The 20,327-nt window shown below is 48.6% G+C and overlaps 1 protein-coding gene and 1 long non-coding RNA gene across 5 annotated transcripts in view; one reads left to right on the plus strand and one right to left on the minus strand.

Annotated features, from left to right (window-relative positions):
- HVCN1 (hydrogen voltage gated channel 1) overlaps positions 1–20,327 on the minus strand; it is a 40,764-nt gene that overhangs the window by 11,057 nt on the left and 9,380 nt on the right. For 3 of the 4 annotated variants that reach the window (XM_017946201.2, XM_009181721.3, XM_021922920.2), the window contains one exon: positions 1,544–1,828. In XM_017946201.2, coding sequence (XP_017801690.1) covers positions 1,544–1,828 — 285 coding nt within the window. Of the gene's footprint in view, positions 1–1,543; positions 1,829–6,691; positions 6,898–20,327 lie in introns of those variants that run through there. The other variant, XM_009181722.4, reaches the window with a different exon arrangement.
- LOC116268931 lies at positions 3,315–18,379 on the plus strand. The gene is made up of 3 exons (XR_004176200.1): positions 3,315–3,648; positions 10,242–10,416; positions 17,744–18,379. It is a non-coding gene; the product is annotated as an uncharacterized LOC116268931 (long non-coding RNA).

The following is a 20,327-nucleotide window of genomic DNA, read 5'->3' on the forward strand; positions in this document are numbered from 1 at the left end:
TTTCTAGACCATGTATGGTGGCTCACACCTGTAATCACAGCACTTTGGGAGGCCAAGATGGGAGGATCACTTGAGACCAGGAATTCGAGACCAGCCTGGGCAACATAGCAAGATCCTATCTCTTAAAAAAATAATAATAAAAGCCCTTCTAAATGGCAGGACATGGCCAGGCAGAGTGGCTCATGCCTGTAATCCCAGCACTTTGGGAGGCTGAGATGGGTGGATCACTTGAGGTCAGGAGTTTGAGACCAGCCTGCCCAATATGGTGAAACCCATTCTCTACCAAAAATACAAAAATTAGCCAGATGTGGTGGCGGGTGCCTGTAATCCCAGCTACTTGGGAGGCTGAGGCAGGAGGATAGCTTGAACCCAGGAAGCAGAGGTTGCAGTGAGCTGAGATCCAGCCTGGGTGACTCCAGCCTGGGTGACAGGGCAAGACTCTGTCTCAAACCAATCAATCAATCAGTCAATGGCAGGACAGTTGGCCGGGCACGGTGGCTAAGACCTGTAATCCTGGCACTTTGGGAGGCTGAGGTGGGTGAATCACCTGAGGTCAGGGGTTCAAGACTAGCCTGACCAACATAGTGAAACCCTGTCTCTACTAAAAATGCAAAATTAGCCAGGTGTGTTGGCAGGAGCCTGTAATCCCAGCTACTTGGGAGGCTGAGGCAGGAGAATTGCTTGAACTCCATAGAAAGTTCAGTTCCCTTCGCTCGTCTGTGAGGACCACCCCAGCTCTGCTTTCTCCCTGCAACCACACCTGGAGGCTATCAGCAGTGGGCTAAGGCCAGGACAGCCAGGTATTTTGGGCATCACTCCACAAGAGAGACTGAGGCCCCCAGCAGGATGGGTCTCCATGAGGCAGGGGAGCCTCTGGCACTGAGTGTTTGCAGAGTGAACGGATGAGTGTTCTTTCTGTCTCTGTTATTTACCCTTTATTTACTTTGTGTGTGGTAAAATTTGCATAACGTAAAATATGCCATTTTAAAGTTGGCATAAAATTTAGTGGCATTAAGTCCATTCACAAGGTTGTGTAACCATCACCACTATAATTCCAGAACATTTTCATCTCCTCAAATGGAAACACTCCCACTTGTGGCAGCCGCCAATCTGCTTCCTGTCTCTATGGATTTGCCTGTCCTTAGACGTTTTGTATCAATGGAATCTTACACTCTGGCCTTTTGTGTCTGGCTTCTTTCCCTCAGCACCATGTTTTCAAGGTTCATTCACATTGTGGCATGGATCAGCACTTCTTTGATGTTGGAATCATATTCCACTGTACGGATAGAACACATTCGATTTCACACTCATCCATTGGTGGACCCTTTCCTTTTGGATCATGACTCTTTTCTCCCTGACAACTTGAGATCTGCCTGCCACATGCCCAGTGCAGTACAGGGTCCCCGGCACGTGGTAGGTGCTGGGCAAACACTCATAGAATGAATGAGGCAGTGGCCAAATGGGCTCAGCCCGGCCGCCTGCCTCACATTCCCTGATGGCTCTCCTGCCAGCTCTGGGCATCCCGGACTCCTGTCCCACTTACCTGAAACCTGTGGGAGATGAACAGTTTCCTCAACGTGCCCCTGAAGTCAAGGGGGGCCCTGGGCGCGGGGCCAGGGGCGGGGGCAGCGTCAGGGCCTGCAGCTCTGCCTTCCTCGCCTGAGGCTGGTGTGGGTGGCGGCTGCTCCTCCTCCTCCTCGTCCTCTTCATTCTCCCATTTCTTGTAGTTGATGTTCCAGGCATGGTAGTCGTCCCCTACGACCGTGAAGTGCTTTAAGAACTTGCTCATCCTCTCAGCGGGAGCCACCTTGGCCCTGCGGGTGACTGCCTAGAGGGCGGGGACAGAGAGCAAGAGCTTCAGGCAGGTGGCTCTGGGGCCCTCTGGGCCACTCAGAGCCCACATGGCCCAGGCCGGGCCAGGCCACTGCAGGTGAAGATGGTCCCGGGTGCTCAGAAACCCCTGCGAGCAGAGACCATGAGGTCACGGTGGTTTCTCGTGCTTTTATTTTTGGAATCCACGGTCTCGGTGTCTATGAGGCAACAGGAAACTCCTGCCCCCAGCAGGCCTGTCGCTGTGGTCTGGTTGGTGGTAACCAACGGAATCAGTACTGCAGCCTGGTCCCAAAACACCCGCTACAGGCCCACGTGTGAATACCGGAAGGGCCGCCCCAAGGTTCAGAGACATCACAACCTGGAAACTGGGGGGGCCAGTGGGCAGGGCGTGGGGAGGGGAAGCCAAAAGTAAAAGTACCCAGAGTTTCACAGAGAAGTCATGAGATCCCCACCCATCACGCCACACATCATGACAGGCGCGTGGCAGATGGACATTTTCCAAGTTCAGCCAGCGTTATTCACACAGACAGTTGTTTAAAGCAAAAGCAAATATCCCTGTGCCCTTTCTCCACTTTACCCACTTGCCCTACCAGGTATCAAATTTTACGTAAAGTTAAATAATTGAAATGTATAGGTATGAGTGCAAGAGCAGGCTACATGACTACTCATTGGGACTACTCCTACCTCATTGGGAAGAGAGAGCCCAATGTCCCTGAGGGAGCCTAGAGGAGATGGGGTGGCAGTCCAGACTCACGAGAAAGAAAGGCTGGAGAGGCTGGGACACCTGGCTTTCTCAATAGGAAAAAAAATCCATTCCCCACCTTGCCCCCGACACAGAATACATCTGAGATGCACTTTCATCAATGTGTAAAGTGTATTTAAAAAGGAACAACTTAAAAAGTCTTAGGCCAGTAACTTCATGAGCTTAGGATAGGGAAGATTGCTTAAATAACACAAAACACCACAAAAAGTTTTTTTTTAAAAAACACTTTTTTTTTTTTTGGAAACACCGCTGGGCGCGGTGGCTCATGCCTGTAATCCCAGCACTCATCCCATGGGCTAAGGCAAGTGGATTGCCTGAGGTCAGAAGTTTGAGACCAGCCCGGCCAACACGGCGAGACCCCATCTCTACAAAAAATACAAAAATTAGCTGGGTATGGTGGCGCATGCCTGTAATCCCAGCTACTCAGAAGGCTGAGGCCCCAGAATCGCTTGAAGCTGGGAGGCAGAGGTTGCAGTGAGCTGAGATCACGCCACTGCACTTCAGCCTGGGCGACAGGTTGAGACCTGTCTCAAAACACAAACGAACAACACAAAAGCAAACACAAAATCCATAGATTTGACCGCATCAAAACTATAAACTTTACTATGACACACACACACACACACACACACACACACACAACCTATGAAGTTAAAAGACATACCTCAGACTGGGACACCACAGACTGGGATAAATATTTGCAATGTATTTGATAGACAAAGACTTAGTAACCAGAATATATAAAGAAATCTTATAAAGCAAAAAGAGAAAGAAAAACTCCATGGAAAACTGGGCAGTGGACGTTAACAGGCAGGTCATGTAAGAGAAAACTCAAATAGCCAAGATGCTTATCCCCAATAATACTGAGAAAAACGCAGAGTGAAGTAACAACGGCACATCTTTTCACTCCTCAGGTTGGCAAGAGTCTTAAAATCTATATCAAATATTGGTGAGGGCGTGAAGCAATGGGGTCTCTTGACTACTGAAGTTCTATAGGCACCAGCACCATCGTTTTGAGGAGAAATTTGGCATGATCTTGTCAAGCTGAAATTGTGCGTATCTTTCTGAATGATCTAGTGATTCTATCCCTACATAGGGTCCAAAGAGAAACTTGGGCACATGTGCGCAAATTGGTGACATGTTCAAAAACGTTTATTGCAAATATTCACCTAGTTGGGCAGGTGTGATAGCTCACACCTGTAATCTCCACACTTTGGAAGGCTGAGGTGGGAGGACTGCTTGAGCCCAGAAGCTGAGACCAGCCTGGGCAATATGGCAAGACCCTGTCTCTAGAAAAATTTAAAAAAAAAATTATCCAGGCAGGGTAGCACACCTGTAGTCCCAGTTACTTGGGAGGCTGAGGCAGGAGGATTGCCTGAGCTTGGGAGGACGAGGCTGCAGTAAGCCATGTTCTCCAGCCTGGGCAACAGAGCAAGACTCTGTCTCAAAAAAGAAAAAAGAAAAAGAAAATTCACCTAAATGTGGGAGATAGAGGAATGAATATTCTCTGTTCATGTGATGGGACACTATACAGCAGTTAAAATGAATTAACTGCATCTCAGTATGTCACTGGTGATGCCCATGTGTACCCACTTGGCAGCACTGAACACGGTAGACCAATCACTTCTTTCTTCAAACGCTTCCTTCAGTGGCTTCTAGGATGCCACAGTCTCCTGGTTTTCCTCCTACCTCAGTGGTTGTTTCCTGCTAGTTTCTTTTGGTCAGTGGATACTTTAGAGGAAGACCTTACATTTAATTTTCTTTTCTTTTCTTTTTTTAAAGAGGATCTCACTCTATCACCCAGGTTAGATGCAGGGGTGCAATCATAGCTCACTGCAGTCTTGAATTCCTGGGCTCAAGCAATTCTCCTGCCTCAACCTCCCAGGTAGTTCAGACTATGGCACACTATACTGTATCTGGCTAATCAAAACAATTTTTTTTTTAGAGATGGGGTCTTGCTATGTTGCCCAGGCTGGTCTTAAATTCCTGGGCTAAAGCAACCTTCCAGCCTCAGCTTCTCGAGTAGTTGGGATTACAGGTACATGCCACTGTGCCTGGCTTACATTTAAGTATCAAGTACAACTGTATACCCAGCACCTAGAACAATGCCTCGCACTTAGCAGACACTCAATAATATTGAAATGTTTGTTAAGCAACAATGAATCTAGCAATGTGGATAGCTCCTAAAAAATGTTGATTATAAAAGAAAGATATAGAAGAATAATAACAATGTCATAACACTTAAGCAAAAATGTTAAATACATGGAAAATATTATATACTGTTTTAGAATGTATAAAAGCATGAGTGTAAACATACACAAGAATGAGATTTCTGCTTCTGGCCTTATTACACTATAGAGTAACTAAACAGATTATCCCTCCTGCCATAACCAATTATAAAACTGGATAAAATATGTGAAATTTACTGTGATCCCTTAGAGAAGAAAAATGAATGAGGCACACCCCACAATCACCCTGCCTTTGTGCCTGGAGGTACTTTCTGGACTGTGAAGGCAAAGACTAGAGTTCAAAGCTATTGAGGCTCCCTCCCCTCAGGAATCTGCATGGCAATGTACCAGAAATAGGAAAGCTATGCAAAGGAGGAGATCCAAAAATATGGACTTTGGCTGAGTCCTAAACATCGTGTATATGGAACAAGATTTCATGAGGCAGGGAAAAATATAACTTTCAGGAAAAAAAAAACCCAAAAAACCTTGGGGTGCTGTGAGCTGAACAACTACCAGAGATTACATAGGACTGGGTTGGGAGATATGTGAGTTCCCAACAGCCAGAGTAGAGAGACCTTATTGAACACCCTAAGCATTCAGCAGAAATCCCAGAAAAATCATGGCCTTATAAGTAGACCTAATCTAGCTTTATAGGAAGGGCCACATTACACTCATCCCAACAAAGCTTAAAAATAAGCCTTGAAATGAACAAGCTGATACCCAAGTAAATTAACTGCCTGTTGGAACAAAACTCAATACTCTATTAGGAAGACAACAACATAAACTCAACCTCATAGATGCATACTGTCTGGCATACAATAAAAATTACTAGACAGATAAAGCTGAAAAATGTGGCCCACAACTAATAGAAAAATCAGCTAATAGAAGACTCAGAATAGTTGGGCGCGGTGGCTCACGCCTGTAATCCCAGCACTTTGGGAGGCTGAGGTGGGCAGATCACCTAAGGTCGGGAGTTCGAGACCAACCTGACCAACATGGAGAAACCTCATCTCTACCAAAAATACAAAATTAGCTGGGCATGGTGGCACATGTCTCTAATCCCAGCTACTCGGGAAGCTGTGGCAAGAGAATTGCTTGAACCCAGGAAGCAGAGGTTGCGGTAAGCCGAGATTGCGCCATTGCACTCCAGCCTGGGCAACAAGAGTGAAACTCCATCTCAAAAAAAAAAAAAGACTAAAAGTGGATAGAAATGATAGAACTGGCCAACAAAGACTTGAAAACAGATATTACAAAAATATATTCAAGAATTTCAAAGAAAACATAAACTTAATGAGGGAACAAATAAAAATCTTAATAGAGAAATGGAATCTACAAAAAAGATCCAGATGGCTGAGCACGGTGGCTCACTCCTGTAATCCCAGCAGTTTGGGAGGCCGAGGTGGGCGGATCACCTGAGGTCGGGAGTTTGAGACCAGCCTGACCAACATGGAGAAACCCCATCTCTACTAAAAATACAAAATTAACCAGGCATCGTGGCACATGCCTGTAATCCCAGCTACTCAGGAGGCTGAGGCAGGAGAATCGCTTGAACCCGAGAGAAGGAGGTTGTGGTGAGCAGAGATTGCACCATTGCACGCCAGCCTGGGCAACAAAAGTGAAACTCCATCCCACAAAAAAAGAAGGGGGAAAAAAAAACCCAACCCTGATCCAGATGGATATTTTAGAACTGAAAAGTATATATATGAAATGAAAAATCAATGGATGGGCTTAACGACTTATATTACCAAAGAAAAGATCAACGAACTTAATAGAAAACATCAACTGGAAACACAGGGAGAAAAAAAAGCTGAAAGGAAAAATAAACAGAGCCCCAGGGACCATATCTACTAGTTTAACATATGTGTACCTGTAGTTCATGGCCCTCCAGGAATCGGCATGTCTCCTTCCCCACAGCTTCCTCGCCACACTCCAGCCACTCTTCTATCCCTCTGATGCTCCACACTGAACCATCATGCAGGCTGTTCCCTCAACCTGGAATGCTCTTCTCCCCACTCCGAGCTTCGCTTACTCTTACTTCTGCTTGAAACTTCAGCTAAAATGTCAGTTCCTCAAAAAGACCCTCCCTGACCCCTAAAATCTAAATCAGTTCCCCTTCCATTTATAACTTCTCTTCCCACTTTTCCTTTGAGAGCCCTTATGCTAGTTTCTAACTAGAAACTGTTTTGTGCAGTCATATATTTATTCCTTCTCCCTCCTCACTAGCATTTACCCTCCATGAAGTCAGGGTCTGTGTCCCCCAATTCTTGTGTGACATATGACCTTGAGCAGAAGCCCATCATGCACCTGTTGGCTGAGGGCACTGATACCTCATCTCCCACGCTGGGCTCATCTCGGCCAGACCAAATGTCTCTGAACTCCCAGGGCTGGCCACAGCCAGGGCCAGGGTATACTTAAGCTCTCCAGGCAGCCACTGGCCATAACTCCTTCTTTTTTTTTTTTTTTTTAGATGAAGTCTTGTTCTCATCCCCCAGGCTGGAGTGCAGTAGCACGATCTCAGCTCACTGCAACCTCTGCCTCCCAGGTTCAAGCGATTCTCCTGCCTCAGCCTCCCAAGTAGCTGGGATTACAGGTGCCTGCCACCATGCCTGGCTAATTTTTGTAATTTTAGTAGAGATGGGGTTTCACCATGTTGGCCAAGCTGGTCTCGAACTCCTGGCCTCAGGTGATCCATCCGCCTCGGCCTCCCAAAGTGCTGGGATTACAGGTGTGAGCCACCGTGCCTGGCCATAATTCCCTTTTTTGAGACAAGGTCTCGCTCTGTCACCCAGGCTGGAGTGTAGTGTGCAATCACGGTTCACCACAGCCTTGACCTCCCGGGATCAAGCGATCCTCCCACAAAAGCCTCTGAGTAGCTGGAACTACAGGCACATACCATCACACTTGGCTAATTTTTTATTGTTTGGTTTTTTTTGTAGAGGCAGGGTTTTGCTATGTTGCCCAGGCTGGTCTCAAACTCCTGGGCTCAAGTGATCCACCCGCCTCGGCCTCCCAAAGCGCTGGGATTACAGGCATGGGCCACCGCGCCTGACTCCATACTTTCCTTTGGAAACACCTTACCTGGCAGACAAGAGCAGCCTGTCCTATTTCTCAGTAGGGTGGGAACCTCAAGGTACTTTGCAAAAACCGCATTTATATTTTACAGAAGAGGAAATTTTTCTTTCTGAAACCTTGCAACCAGTGAAGAAGCAACTTTTAGTAATTTGGGATGAAAATATCTAGGGCACTCAGCAGAGCAGAAAACATTTCTGGTTTTCTGTCAAGAGTCTGTCATGCCAGAAGCAGAAAAGTTCCAGAAAAGGGCAAAGATAGGGCTAATCAAGAGAATGTGGTGGGCCTCAGCAGCTTCACCATGCACCCCGGACTCCTGGCATTCATGGACAGACTGATCCAGTGTGGCGCACAGAGCACCTACCTTGGTGCCTGGCTCGGAGCAGCCCCCAGCTCTGGAAGTGCCAGCTATGATTATCCCTTAACAACAAAAATTCGCCTGGGCGCGGTGGCTCACACCTGCAATTCCAGCACTTTGGGAGGCCGAGATGGGCGGATCACTTGAGGTCAAGAGTTTGAGACCAGCCTGACCAATGTGGCAAAACCCCATCTCTATTAAAAACACAAAAAAACAGCCAGGCGTGGTGGTGGGCACCTGTAATCCCAGCTACTTGGGAGGCTGAGGCACGAGAATTATTTCAATCCAGGAGGCAGAGGTTGCAGTGAGCCAAGATCACACCACTGCACCCCAGCCTGGACGACAGAGTGAGGCTGTCTCAAAAAAAGAAAACAAAAAATCCTGAAACTCCTCTCCTCCAGCTTCATCACATCCTTGGATATTTCACTTCTCTGCCCACTGCCTGCCTCTGCATCCCTCAGGCTGTTAAGTTACATGAGCGGATACAGCCGCTTTGTGGCTTAAGTGACACTGAGCTGTGTTTCTGTCACTTATAACCCCGAAAGTCTACAGGTGGAGTTGCTGATGTGGGACACCCTCACAGATCCATCTCCTGTGCAAGAGTCCTTGCTGTCCCCACTGTACTCTGATGCTCCTCTGAGGTCACCTTTCCATATCAAAGCCTGTGACCGTGACTCCAGCCTGCCTGACTGTCCCATACTCTTTGACGCTGTTGAATCTGCTCTGCTTGGCAATCTCGCCCCCTGCTTCTCCTCCTATCTCTGGCTGCCCTCCTCAGCCTCCTGTACCATGTCCCTGCCCCGCACCAGGAGTCCTGGTGACCTCAGTCCTGACCCTGTCCTCGAGCCGGTGACTCTCTCTCTTTGGGGGTCTTAGCACACTTGTGTTTTTGATGCGGTTCACATTCAAATCAAAGACTCCAATCTGATGTTCAAGATCCTGCTGGGTCATTGGTTTGCTGTGACCCACTTGAACTGATTTCTTATCTTTCTCTCCCAGTCCACTCCTCCTTCCACATCCCCTAGGGCATGCTGTCACTTCCACCTGTCTGCCCAGGCCAAGAACAGAAAATCGTCCTTGGCTCCTCCCTCTCCCTCACACCCTATCAGTTTCACTTCCTGAACCCAGCTGGCACTCCATCATCCCCTCTCCCTCCCCAGAGCCTGCCCTGACCCTCCCTCCACCTCCCTGTGGCCAGGGTCCTCCTTCTCCAATGCCAACCTGACTGTGTCCCTGCTGTGCAGCGATCCCCACGCCCACAACTGCCTTTGGGATCAAGTCCCAGCTCTCTTGGCTTCCCCAGACCCTGGTCTCCCTGCCAGCCTTATTCCTTCCTAGCACCCTGCCTCTGCCATCCTCCAGCCACATGGAACTTGTAGTTCTAGAGCGGACCATGCTCTCTTGCTTCCAGGACTCCGCATGGCCTGTCCCCATCCCATCTATCTTCCAGGTCTTATACCTAGATTTTACCTTCCCTGGGAGGCCTTCCTTAATTTTCCCTCATCCCGGTTGGGGTGTACGTCACACCATCTTAACAACTACTGGGACACTGTCCCCACCACACTGGGCTGCGAACGCTGGGAGGGCAGAGACTCTTCCTCAGTCACAGGGAGAGGTTCAAGAAATGGTTAAGAGGCTGGGCATGGTGGGGCATGCCTGTAATCCTAGCACTTTGGGAGGCCGAGGCGGGCAGATCACCTGATGTCAGGAACTGGAGACCAGCCTGACCAACAGGGTGAAACCCCATCTCTACTAAAAATACAAAAATTAGCCGGGCGTGGTGGCGCATGCCTTTAGTCCCAGCTACTTGGGAGGCTGAGGCTGCAGTGAGCCAAGATCGCGCCACTGCACTCCAGTCTGGGTGACAGAGCGAGACTCCATCTCAAAAAAAAAAAAAAAAAAAAAAAAGAAATGGTTAATAAATGAATGAATGAACAAAATCTTAGGCACTGCTCCTTCAGGGTAAACATATTGCTGACCTCTCTTACAGGTATTAGACCAGAAAAACTACCACCAGGGAGAGAAGGGGAAAGTGAAGAAGACAGACCTAGAAGTGAAGGAGAGAAAAGCATTTTGTGGATGCCTATTTTTACAGGCTCGGAAGCTGCCATCTGTGGGAGGGGGAAAGTCCCTAGTTCATTATTATCCAACAATCGGAGAAAAAGGTACTTTTTAAGAAAGTCAGCCAACTCCCAATTCCCATGGCCTGATGTCCCTTCAGTTTCTATTTCCCTGTTCCCTCCCAGAGCTATTTTTGGGGACTTGATTTGCATATTAACTACCACCCTCACCCCAAAACTCCAACACACAATGGCAGCAACGTGTATTACTATGGTTGCTTATTTTATCACATCTCATATCATCTCCGCATGCTGTTAACTTCCTTCCACGCACTATTTCATTTCAACTCCTAACAACCCTGAGGTTGAGGCCATCCTCTAGGGTCCTGGTGATGGGGGGCCTTGTCCAAGCTCACACACCGTGGGGAACTGGAAAAGCAGGATCTGCCCCTGGGCTCCATGACTTGGAGACTATGTTCTAGAAAACACAGCTGACAGAAAGCCAGGCAGCCAGTGACCGGAGAGCCACCTGCTCAGAGGGTAGAGTAGGTGGAATCGTGCACACCCCCCGCAACAATTCCTGTCCCCCTGGAACCTCAGAATGTGACCTTATTTGGAATGTAGGTCTTTGCAGATGTAACTAAAGATGTTAAGATGAAATCATACTGGATTTAGGGTAGGCCCTAAATCCGGTGACTGGTGTCCTTATAAAAAGAGAAAAGGGGCTGGGCACGTTAGCTCACGCCTGTAATCCCAGCACTTTGGGAGGCCGAGGTGGGTGGACCACTTGAGGTCACGAGTTCAAGACCAGCATGGCTAACATGGCGAAACCCCGTCTCTACTAAAAGTACAAAAATTGGCCGGGCGCGGTAGCTCACGCCTGTAATCCCAGCACTTTGGGAGGCCAGGGTGGGCAGATCGCCTGAGGTCAGAAGTTTGAGACCAGCCTGGCCAACACAGTGAAAACCTGTCTCTACTAAAAATACAAAAATTAGCTGGGCGTGGTGGTGGGCACCTGTAATCCTAGCTACTCAGGAGGCTGAAGCAGGAGAATCGCTTAAACTCAAGAGGCTGCAGTGAGCCGAGATCATGCCACTGCACTCCAGCCGGGGCGTTAGAGCAAGACTCTGTGTCAAAAATAATCATAATAATAAAATAATAAATAATAATTAAAAATAAATAAAATAATTAACCAGGCGTGGTGGCAGGCGCCTGTAATCCTAGCTACTGAGGAGGTTGCAGCGAGCCGAGATCATGCTATTGCACTCCAGCCTGGGAGACTGAATGAGACTTGGTCTCCAAAAAAAAAAAAAAAAAGAGAGAGAAAAGGACACGTAGAGGGTAAGGTCACGTGAAGTCACAGAGGTCAGAGTGATATGCCTACAAGCCAAAGACTGCCAGCAACACCAGAGGCTGGGACGGAGGCCTGGGACAGATCTTCCCATCCCAAAGCCTCCAGGAGCCAGTCCTGCCAACACCTTGAGTTTGGGCTTCTGGTTTTTGGAACTGGTGAGAATGAGTTCCTGTTGTTGAAGCCCCCAGTTTGTAGCAGTTTGTTACAGTAGTCACAGGAAACCAGGACAGAGGACGTGTGCCCGAGTTAGCCAGGGTAGTCTGTAGACCAAGTACTGTTTTTCCCTTTATGTTTCTGGGCCACACGTTTGTCCTGGACTCCAAGAAGAAAGCCAACCTCTTCAGGGCCCAAAACCACTTGGAGAAAGCCTGATTCTGCAGCCAACAACAGCGACAGCTGCTCCTTTTACTCAGAGCTCACTGATCACACCACCTGCTGTTGCTTGATACTTTTAACGTGCCTAAGTAGTAGGCAGGGCAGGTAGGTGCAGTCTCTCCATTTTCCAGAAGGGGAAACTGAGGCCTGGGGAGGCAAGACCGCTTGCCTGAAGTCACACCGTGCCACACATTGTGGCAGGGTGACAGAAGCAGAGGGAAGTGGACACTCCTGTATGCCAGCTGTTGGGCATGTAAATGGGTGTACCCTTCCTAGGAGGGTAACAGGGCAGTTCCTTTCATCTTTTGAAAAAAATATTTGAGTCTCTCTGATGTGCCAGCCTTGGAGACAAAGGAGGGGATTGGCCCTAAACCAATTTATATCAAAATTTTATTTCCTTTTTATTGAGATGGGATCTCATTTTGTTGTTCAGGCTGGAGTGCAACCTCAAACTCCTGGGCTCAAGCAATCCTCCCGCCTCAGCCTCCCAAGTAGCTAGGACTACAGGTGCGTGCCACCATGGCTACCTTATTTTCTATCAACATTTAAAATGCCCTTATCGCCTGACTTGACAAGAGACTCCCACGTGCACACGGGTGCTCGCTCCAGTCCTGCTTCAATAGCCCAAAACTAGAAACCACCTCAAAGTCTGTTGCCCAGGATGCCATGGAAGACCCACACCACAGAGCACCACACCACGGTGTGGCCGGCCTGCAGACCTCATGCACCGACAGGGAAAGGGGTCCTCAATCTACATTTATGGGAAAACTGACAAAATCAGCCCCAACTCCCCGGAGGAGGGAGGGACTGGGTTGGAGGGTGAAACTTTGCATTTTTTTCTAATAGGTTTGGCTGATACCAAACCTATTAGATATGATTTGGTTTGGCTGTGTCCCCACCCAAATCTCAACTTGAATGATATCTCCCAGAATTCCCATGAGTTGTGGGAGGGACCCAGGGGGAGGTAATTGAATCACAGGGGCCAATCTTTCCCATGTGATTCTCGTGATAGTGAACCAGTTTCACAAGATCTGATGGGTTTATCAGGGGTTTCTGCTTTTGCTTCTAATTTTCTCTTGCTGCCATCACGTAAGAAGTGCCTTTCACCTCTGCCATGATTCTGAGGCCTCCCCAGCCATGTGGAACTGTAAGTCCAATTAAACCTCTTTCTTCCTAGTCTCAGGTATGTCTTTATCAGCAGTGTGAAAACTAATACAGTAAATTGGTACCAGTAGAGTGGGACATTGCTGAAAAGATATCCGAAAATGTGGAACCAACTTTGGAACTGGGTATCAGGCAGAGGTTGGAATAGTTTGGAGGGCTCAGAAGACGACAGGAAAATGTGGGAAAGTGTGGAACTTCCTGGAGACTCGTAAATGACTTTGCCCAAAACGCTGATAGTGATCTGGACAATAAGGTCCAGGCTGAGGTGGTCTCAGATGGAGATGAGGAACTTTTTGGCAACTGGAGTAAAGGCGACTTTTGGTATGTTTTAGCAAAGAGCTGGCAGCATTTTGCCCCTGCCATAGAGATTTGTGGAGCTTTGAACTTGAGAAAGATGATTTCGGGTATCTGGCAGAAGAAATTTCTAAGCAGCAAAGCATTCAATGCCTGCTATTAAAGGCATTCAGTTGCATAAGGGAAGCAAAGCATAAAAGTTTGGAAAATTTGCAGCCTGATGATGTGATAGAAAAGAAAAACCCGTTTTCTGAGGAGAAATTCAAGCCAGCTACAGAAATTTGCATAAGTAGCAGGAAGCCTAATGTTAACCACCAGGACCTTGGGAAAAAGTCTCCAGGCCATGTCAGAGACCTTCACAGTGGCCCCTCCCATCACAGGCCCGGAGGCCCAGGAGAAAAAATGGTTTCATGGGCCTAGGGACTTGGTGCCCTGTGTCCAGCTGCTCCAGCTATAGCTGAAAGGGGTCAACGTACAGCTCAGGCTGTGGCTTCAGAGGGTGGAAGCCCCAAGCTTTGGCAGCTTCCATGTGATGTTGAGCCTGCAGATGCACAGAAGTCAAGAATTGAGGTTTGGGAACCTCCGCCTAGATTTCAGAAGATGTTTGGAAACGCCTGGATGCCCAGCCAAAAATTTGCTGCAGGGGCAGGGCCCTCATGGAGAGCCTCTGCTAGGGCAGCGCGGAAGGGAAATGTGGGATGGGAGCACCTTCTGGGGCATCACCTAGTAGAGTTGTGAGAGAAGAGGGCCACAGTCCTCCAGACCCCAGAATTGTAGATCCACCAATAGCTTGCACCATGTAGCTGGAAAAGTCGCAGACACTCAACCTCAGCCCATGAAAGCAGCCAGAAGGTGGGTTATAACCTGCAAAACCACAGGGGCGGGGCTGCCCAAGACTATGGGAACCTACCTCTTGCATCAGCCTGACCTGGATGTGAGACATGGAGTCAAAGGAGATCATTTTGAAGCCTTAGAATTTGACTGCCCTGCTGGATTTCAAACTTGCATGGACCTTGTACCTCCTTTGTTTTGGCCAATTTCTCCCATTAGGAACAGCTGTATTTACTCAATACCTGTACCCTCATTGCATCTAGGAAGTAACTAGCTTGCTTTTGATTTTTACAGGCTCATAGGCAAAAGGACTTGCCTTGTCTCAGATGAGACTTTGGACTGTGGACTTTTGGGTTAATGCTGAAATGAGTTAAGACTTTGGGGGACTGTTAGGAAGGCGTGATTGGTTTCAAAATGTGAGGACATGAGATTTGGAGGGGTCAGGGGCAGAATGATGTAGTTTGGCTATGTCCCCACCCAAATCTCAACTTGAATGTATCTTCCAGAATTCCCATGTGTTGTGGGAGGGACCCAGGGAGGTAATAGAATCATGGGGGCCAATCTTTCCCATGCTATTCTTTTGATAGAGAATAAGTCTCACAAGATCTGATGGGTTTATCAGGGTTTCTGCTTTTGCTTCTCTCTCATCATTGCTGCCACCATGTAAGTGCCTTTTGTCTCCTGCCATGATTCTGAGACCTTGCCAGCCATGTGGAACTATAAGTCCAATTAAACCTCTTTTTCTTTCCAGTCTCAGGTATGTTTTTATCAGCAGCATGAAAACAAATACAATGTTTATCCCTAAGAAACTGCCATTTTTGGAGTGAGATCCAGCCTGCAGGGAGTTAAGTGGTGAATGAAGTATTTAGTGGGGGTGGGAAGAGAAGGAACCAATATACTCATAACTGGAATCCCTGAATAAGGAAATTAGATTAATAGGCTAGAACAAAGATATAATTCAAGAAAACTTTTCTGATATAAAAGAGGACTTAAAAATGCCATCGTTGTAGATAAAAACTAGAAGAAATGGACAATTTCATATGATTCAACCTAATATATACCTGTTTGCTGTTTTATTATGCTATATATATGTTCATGTAGAGTTGTTAAAAAACAAACACAAGGCTGGGTGCAGTAGCTCATACCTGTAATCCCAGCGCTTTGGGAGGCCAAGGCTGGTGGATCACCTGAGGTCAGGAGTTCAGGCCCAGCCTGGCCAACATGGGGAAACCCCATCTCTACTAAAAATACAAAAATTAGCCAGGCGTGGTGGCACGTGCCTGTAGTCCCAGCTACTTGGGAGTCTGAGGCAGGGGAATCACTCAAACCCGGGAGGCAGAGGTTGCAGTGAGCCAAGATTGTGCCACTGCACTCCAGCCTGGGTGACAGGGCAAGACTCCACCTCAAAATAAACAAAAAAACAAAAAAACATAAAATCATAAGTAAGTGATGAAGCCCGCACAGGAACTCAAGTCCACCAGCTTTGTTCTTTCCTCTGCCAATACGGAGAAAAACATGGCAGAAAAGTAGATTTTTTTTTTTTTTTTTAAAGTAACAAAAATGATATTTTAAGAGATGGGACTGGGAGTGGTGACTCATGCCTGTAATCCCAGCACTTTGGGAGGCTGAGGCAGGTGGCTGGCTTGAGCCCAGGAGTTCAAGACCAGCCTGGCCAACATGGTGAAACTCTATCTCTACTAAAAATACAAAAATTAGGTGGGGGTGGGGGTGGTGCATGCCTATAATCCCAGCTACTTGGGAGGCTGAGGCATGAGAATCGCTTGAACCTGGGAGATGGAGGTTGCAGTGAGCCAAGATCAAGCCATTGCACTCCAGCCAGGACAATAGAGCAAGATTCTGTCTCAATAATAATAATAATAAAATAAATAAGAGATGGGATCAAGGTTCTGAGATACAGTCTTACCTCCCTTAGCAGAGGAGCAAACTGAGGCCTGCAACACGGTAACCACCACCTGTCAGTGGACAGTCCATAGACTTGCAGCCAGGTGTGCTGCTTCCTGGTCCAGGGTCTTAACGCCACCCAGGCAGGGCCAGGGCAGTTGTCCCCTGTCCTAGCTTCACTCACCCTCCTCTATAGCCCTATCCAGCACTAAGCCTGGTGCATTTCGGCAACTAAGTGACCCCTGATCTGCCACCTACTTCCCCCACCCTCTGCCACTGCCCTGGCCAACTCCCCACCTCACTTGGAGGCTGTCGCAGCTCCTCTCTGCTCTCTCCTTCCCTGCTGCATTCTCTATCAGCTGCAGGAGAGCATCCCTCCAAGCATGACTACATCACTCCCCGTGCAGAAAAGGGCCAGCCCAGCAGGCCTGAGGCTGCCTTCCTCAGACAGGCCTGCCTAGCCTCCACTGGCATCTGGGAACGTGGACTTCTGGAAAATTCCCACCATTCCCTGATAAGAGCAGCTCACTGTGCCTAGACTGCTTGTGGAAACAGCATGGTTTATGCTGAACTCCTACTTTCCTTTGGAGAGTCTGGAACTTTTCTAAGTGCCAGGCAGAGGGTGCCTCTGTGCCCAGCTCCAGTGAAAACTCTGGGCATTGGGTCTCTAATGAACTGCTCTGCTAGCAAACACTTCACACATCTTGTCACAACTCCCTGCTGGAGGAACTGTGACCCCTAGGACCTCTGCCTCCAACCCAGGAGAGGGCTCTGGAAGCTTGCGCCAGGTTTCTTCTGAACTTCACCCCACGTGCCTTTTCCCTTTACTGATTTTAATTTCAATCCTTTCATGGTAATTAATCTGCACCAGGAGCGCATCTGCATGCGAGTCCCACAGGTCCTCCTAGTGAGTCACTGATGCTGGGCACAGGGTCTCGGGGACCCTGACACACTCCCTTATTTAAAACTTTTGGCTGGGTGCAGTCACTCACACCTGTAATCCTTGCACTTTGGGAGGCAGAGGAGGGAGGATCCGTGAGTTCAGGAGTTCAAGACCAGCCTGGGCAACAGAGTGAGACCCCCGTCTCTACAAAAAAATCTAAAAGTTAACTAGGTGTGGTGGTGCTCGCCTGCAGTCCCAGTTACTTGGGAGACTAAGAGAGGGGGATCACTTGAGCCCAGAATGTCGAGGCTGCAGTGAGCTATGATCGCGTCACTGCACTCCAGCCTGGGTGATAGAGCGAGACCTTGTCTCTTTTTTAAAAAAAAAAAAAAAAAAAAAAAGAGACACCAATGCCTTCCAGAAGTTCACTCCTGTTTGCACGCTGTAGCCTCTATCTGCCCAGCTGACCTTCCCTCTCACCTCTCTCCCCACTCTGGCCATACTGTCTCCTTTGAGCCTTTCATACTTGGCTGGTTTCTCCAACCACAGGGCCTTTGCACACGTGACTTCTTTTGCGTAGAATGTGCAACCCCCTCTCACCCTGTCCTCTGTCTTCTTCTTCGTCCCAGCTCTCAGGAGCCAGCCAGGCCTTTCCCATCACACTCTCATGTGGCCCAACTGTTCACAGCATGACCTCTGTGCCCGGCAGACTGCAGGCTCCTGCTGAACATACCTCCTGGATGGTGGAAGCTGGAATGAAACCCCTGAACAAATCTCTTCTCTGTGGGGAGGCAAGAGGACTCCAAGCAGCAGGCTCAGCTGCCCCAGCACTTCTCCCCTCCTGCCCCAGGGGATCTGTGTTCTGAGGAAGGCCTATTTTTAAAATCAGGGAAGTCTTTAAATAAGTGTAGAAACTTTTCCTTCTCTAGGGTGGGGAGGAAGTCTGAGGTTCATGAAAACAGCCACCGTGACAGCTGATCAGCTCTGGCAGGACGGGCTGCTTACAGGCTGAGGGGTTTAGCTGGTGGCCCAGGTCCTCCTAAAGCCATGGTCCCCAGCTCTCTCCATTTTCTATAGGGTTAGGAACCCTCCTGCCTTGATAGGTGAGCCGCTCAGCCTGGTGAGATAATGGCAGGGCTGCATGCAGACTAATGGGACATATTTACAGGAGTGGGAACTGTAATCATTGCAACTATCCCTAGAATACCTGCTGTTTAATATTTTCTGAGCTCTGTGCAAAGACCTTCATTAACATACCGTAACAAGCCCATGGGGCAGGGACTGCAATGTCTCTGTTTATGGATGAGGAGACTGAGAACAGCGAGGCCAGTGACTTGCCCCAGGTCACACAGCCAGTGAGAAGCGAGGCTAGGATTCCAACCCAGGCTGCCCAGTCCAGCGCCCCCTCCTCCTGCAGGACCCCTCATGAACACTGCCCAGCCCTGCACCTTTCTCACAGCCGGCGAAGCCCTGTGCTGGGAAGGGAGTTTGGAGCAGTGTTTCTCAATAAGAAATCACGTTTCATACCCTGCCTCTCAGTACACACTGACTTGTGTACACACATTCTATAACTAGCCCTAAAGTTACTATGTGAGGAGATCTTATTTTCCATTTTGTTCTATTTACTTTTCTTTTCTTTTCTTTTTTTTTTTTTTTGAGACAAGGTCTCACTCTGCCCCCCCTTGACTTGAGTGATGTCACAGGCATGATTAGGACTCACTGCAGTCTCAACCACCTGGGCTGAAGAGATCCTCCTACCTCAGCCCCAGAAGTAGCTGAAACTACAGACGTGCACCACCACACCTAGCTAATTTTTTGTATTTTTTTTTTTTTTTTTTTTTTTGAGACGGAGTCTCACACTGTCGCCCAGGCTGGAGTGCAGTGGCGCGATCTCGGCTCACTGCAAGCTCCGCCTCCCGGGTTCACGCCATTCTCCTGCCTCAGCCTCCTGAGTAGCTGGGACTACAGGCGCCCGCCACCGCGCCCGGCTAATTTTTTGTATTTTTAGTAGAGATGGGGTTTCACTGTGGTCTCGATCTCCTGACCTTGTGATCCGCCCGCCTCGGCCTCCCAAAGTGCTGGGATTACAGGCGTGAGCCACCGCGCCCGGCAATTTTTTGTATTTTTAGTAGAGATGGGGTTTCTCCATGTTACCCAGGCTGGTCTCAAACTCCTGACCTCAAGTGATCCACCTGCCTCGGCCTCCCAAAGTGCTGGGATTACAGGTGTGAGCCAATGCACCCGGCCCTATTTCATTTCTTAAAAGGTTGATTGTAGCCCACTCAATGGATTTCAGGACCCGCCAATGGGTTGAGTTTAAAGACAGTTCTAGGGGGACACACTCTGCCTATTTCCCTGGGAATGACTGAGAGGGGAGTCTGCTCCAAGCCTGTGACATCAGTCATGTCAACCAGGAGCAGGGACTGTGCAATTTGTTTTACAAAAGTGTAGAAAGAAAAAGGAAAAAGTTACCCAGGTAGAAATGTAGAGCTGCCACCCGTGTGACTAGGTTGCCTGAGCCAATGTCTAGTGATGCTTTGGCCATGGAAACCACAGGACACACAGCTCAGCTATTTCTCTCCTCCTTCTGCAGAGGGAGGGGCTACCCAGGCAAGGCTGCATGTTGGAAGCACCCGGCAGCTTTAAGGCACCCCAAAACCTGAGTCCTGGGCTCAGAGCTTCCAATTCAACCCATCTGGGTGTGGTCTGGGTACTGGCGTGGTCGATGTGCAGCCGAAGTGAGTAAGGAACCCCAGCTGCACCGGGCGTTTCTGCATGCCTCACACGAAATGAGCCCAGTAGTTGCAGGGATTTCTATACACACCTGGCTCTTAAGTTCCCCAGAGGTGGCTGCTGAGTGCAGTCACCTGTGCTGAGGAACAAGGTCAGCTGATGGCTGAAAAGCGGTTCATCCTCATGACAGAGCCAGCAGCTCCCATGTCTTAAATGCAGGCTGGAGCCAGGCACCCGGCTAAGTGCTTTCCACATGCAATCTTGTTTAACCCTCACCTCAACTCTGTGAGGTAGTGTGATCATTCCCATTTTACAAAAGAGGAAAACTGAGGCTCTGGGAGGTGGAAGCAGGCAGAGAGGGGCTCTGAGGAGGGCTGGTGAGCCTATCTCAGCAGAACTGCAAGCCAGGTCTGCACCATGGCTACAAAACCCCACCAGTCTCTCTCCCAACACAGCTGTTCTCCTCTCAGAAACTAGGAG

This window comes from Papio anubis, chromosome 9, assembly GCF_008728515.1.
Source record: "Papio anubis isolate 15944 chromosome 9, Panubis1.0, whole genome shotgun sequence".
NCBI lineage: Eukaryota > Metazoa > Chordata > Mammalia > Primates > Cercopithecidae > Papio > Papio anubis.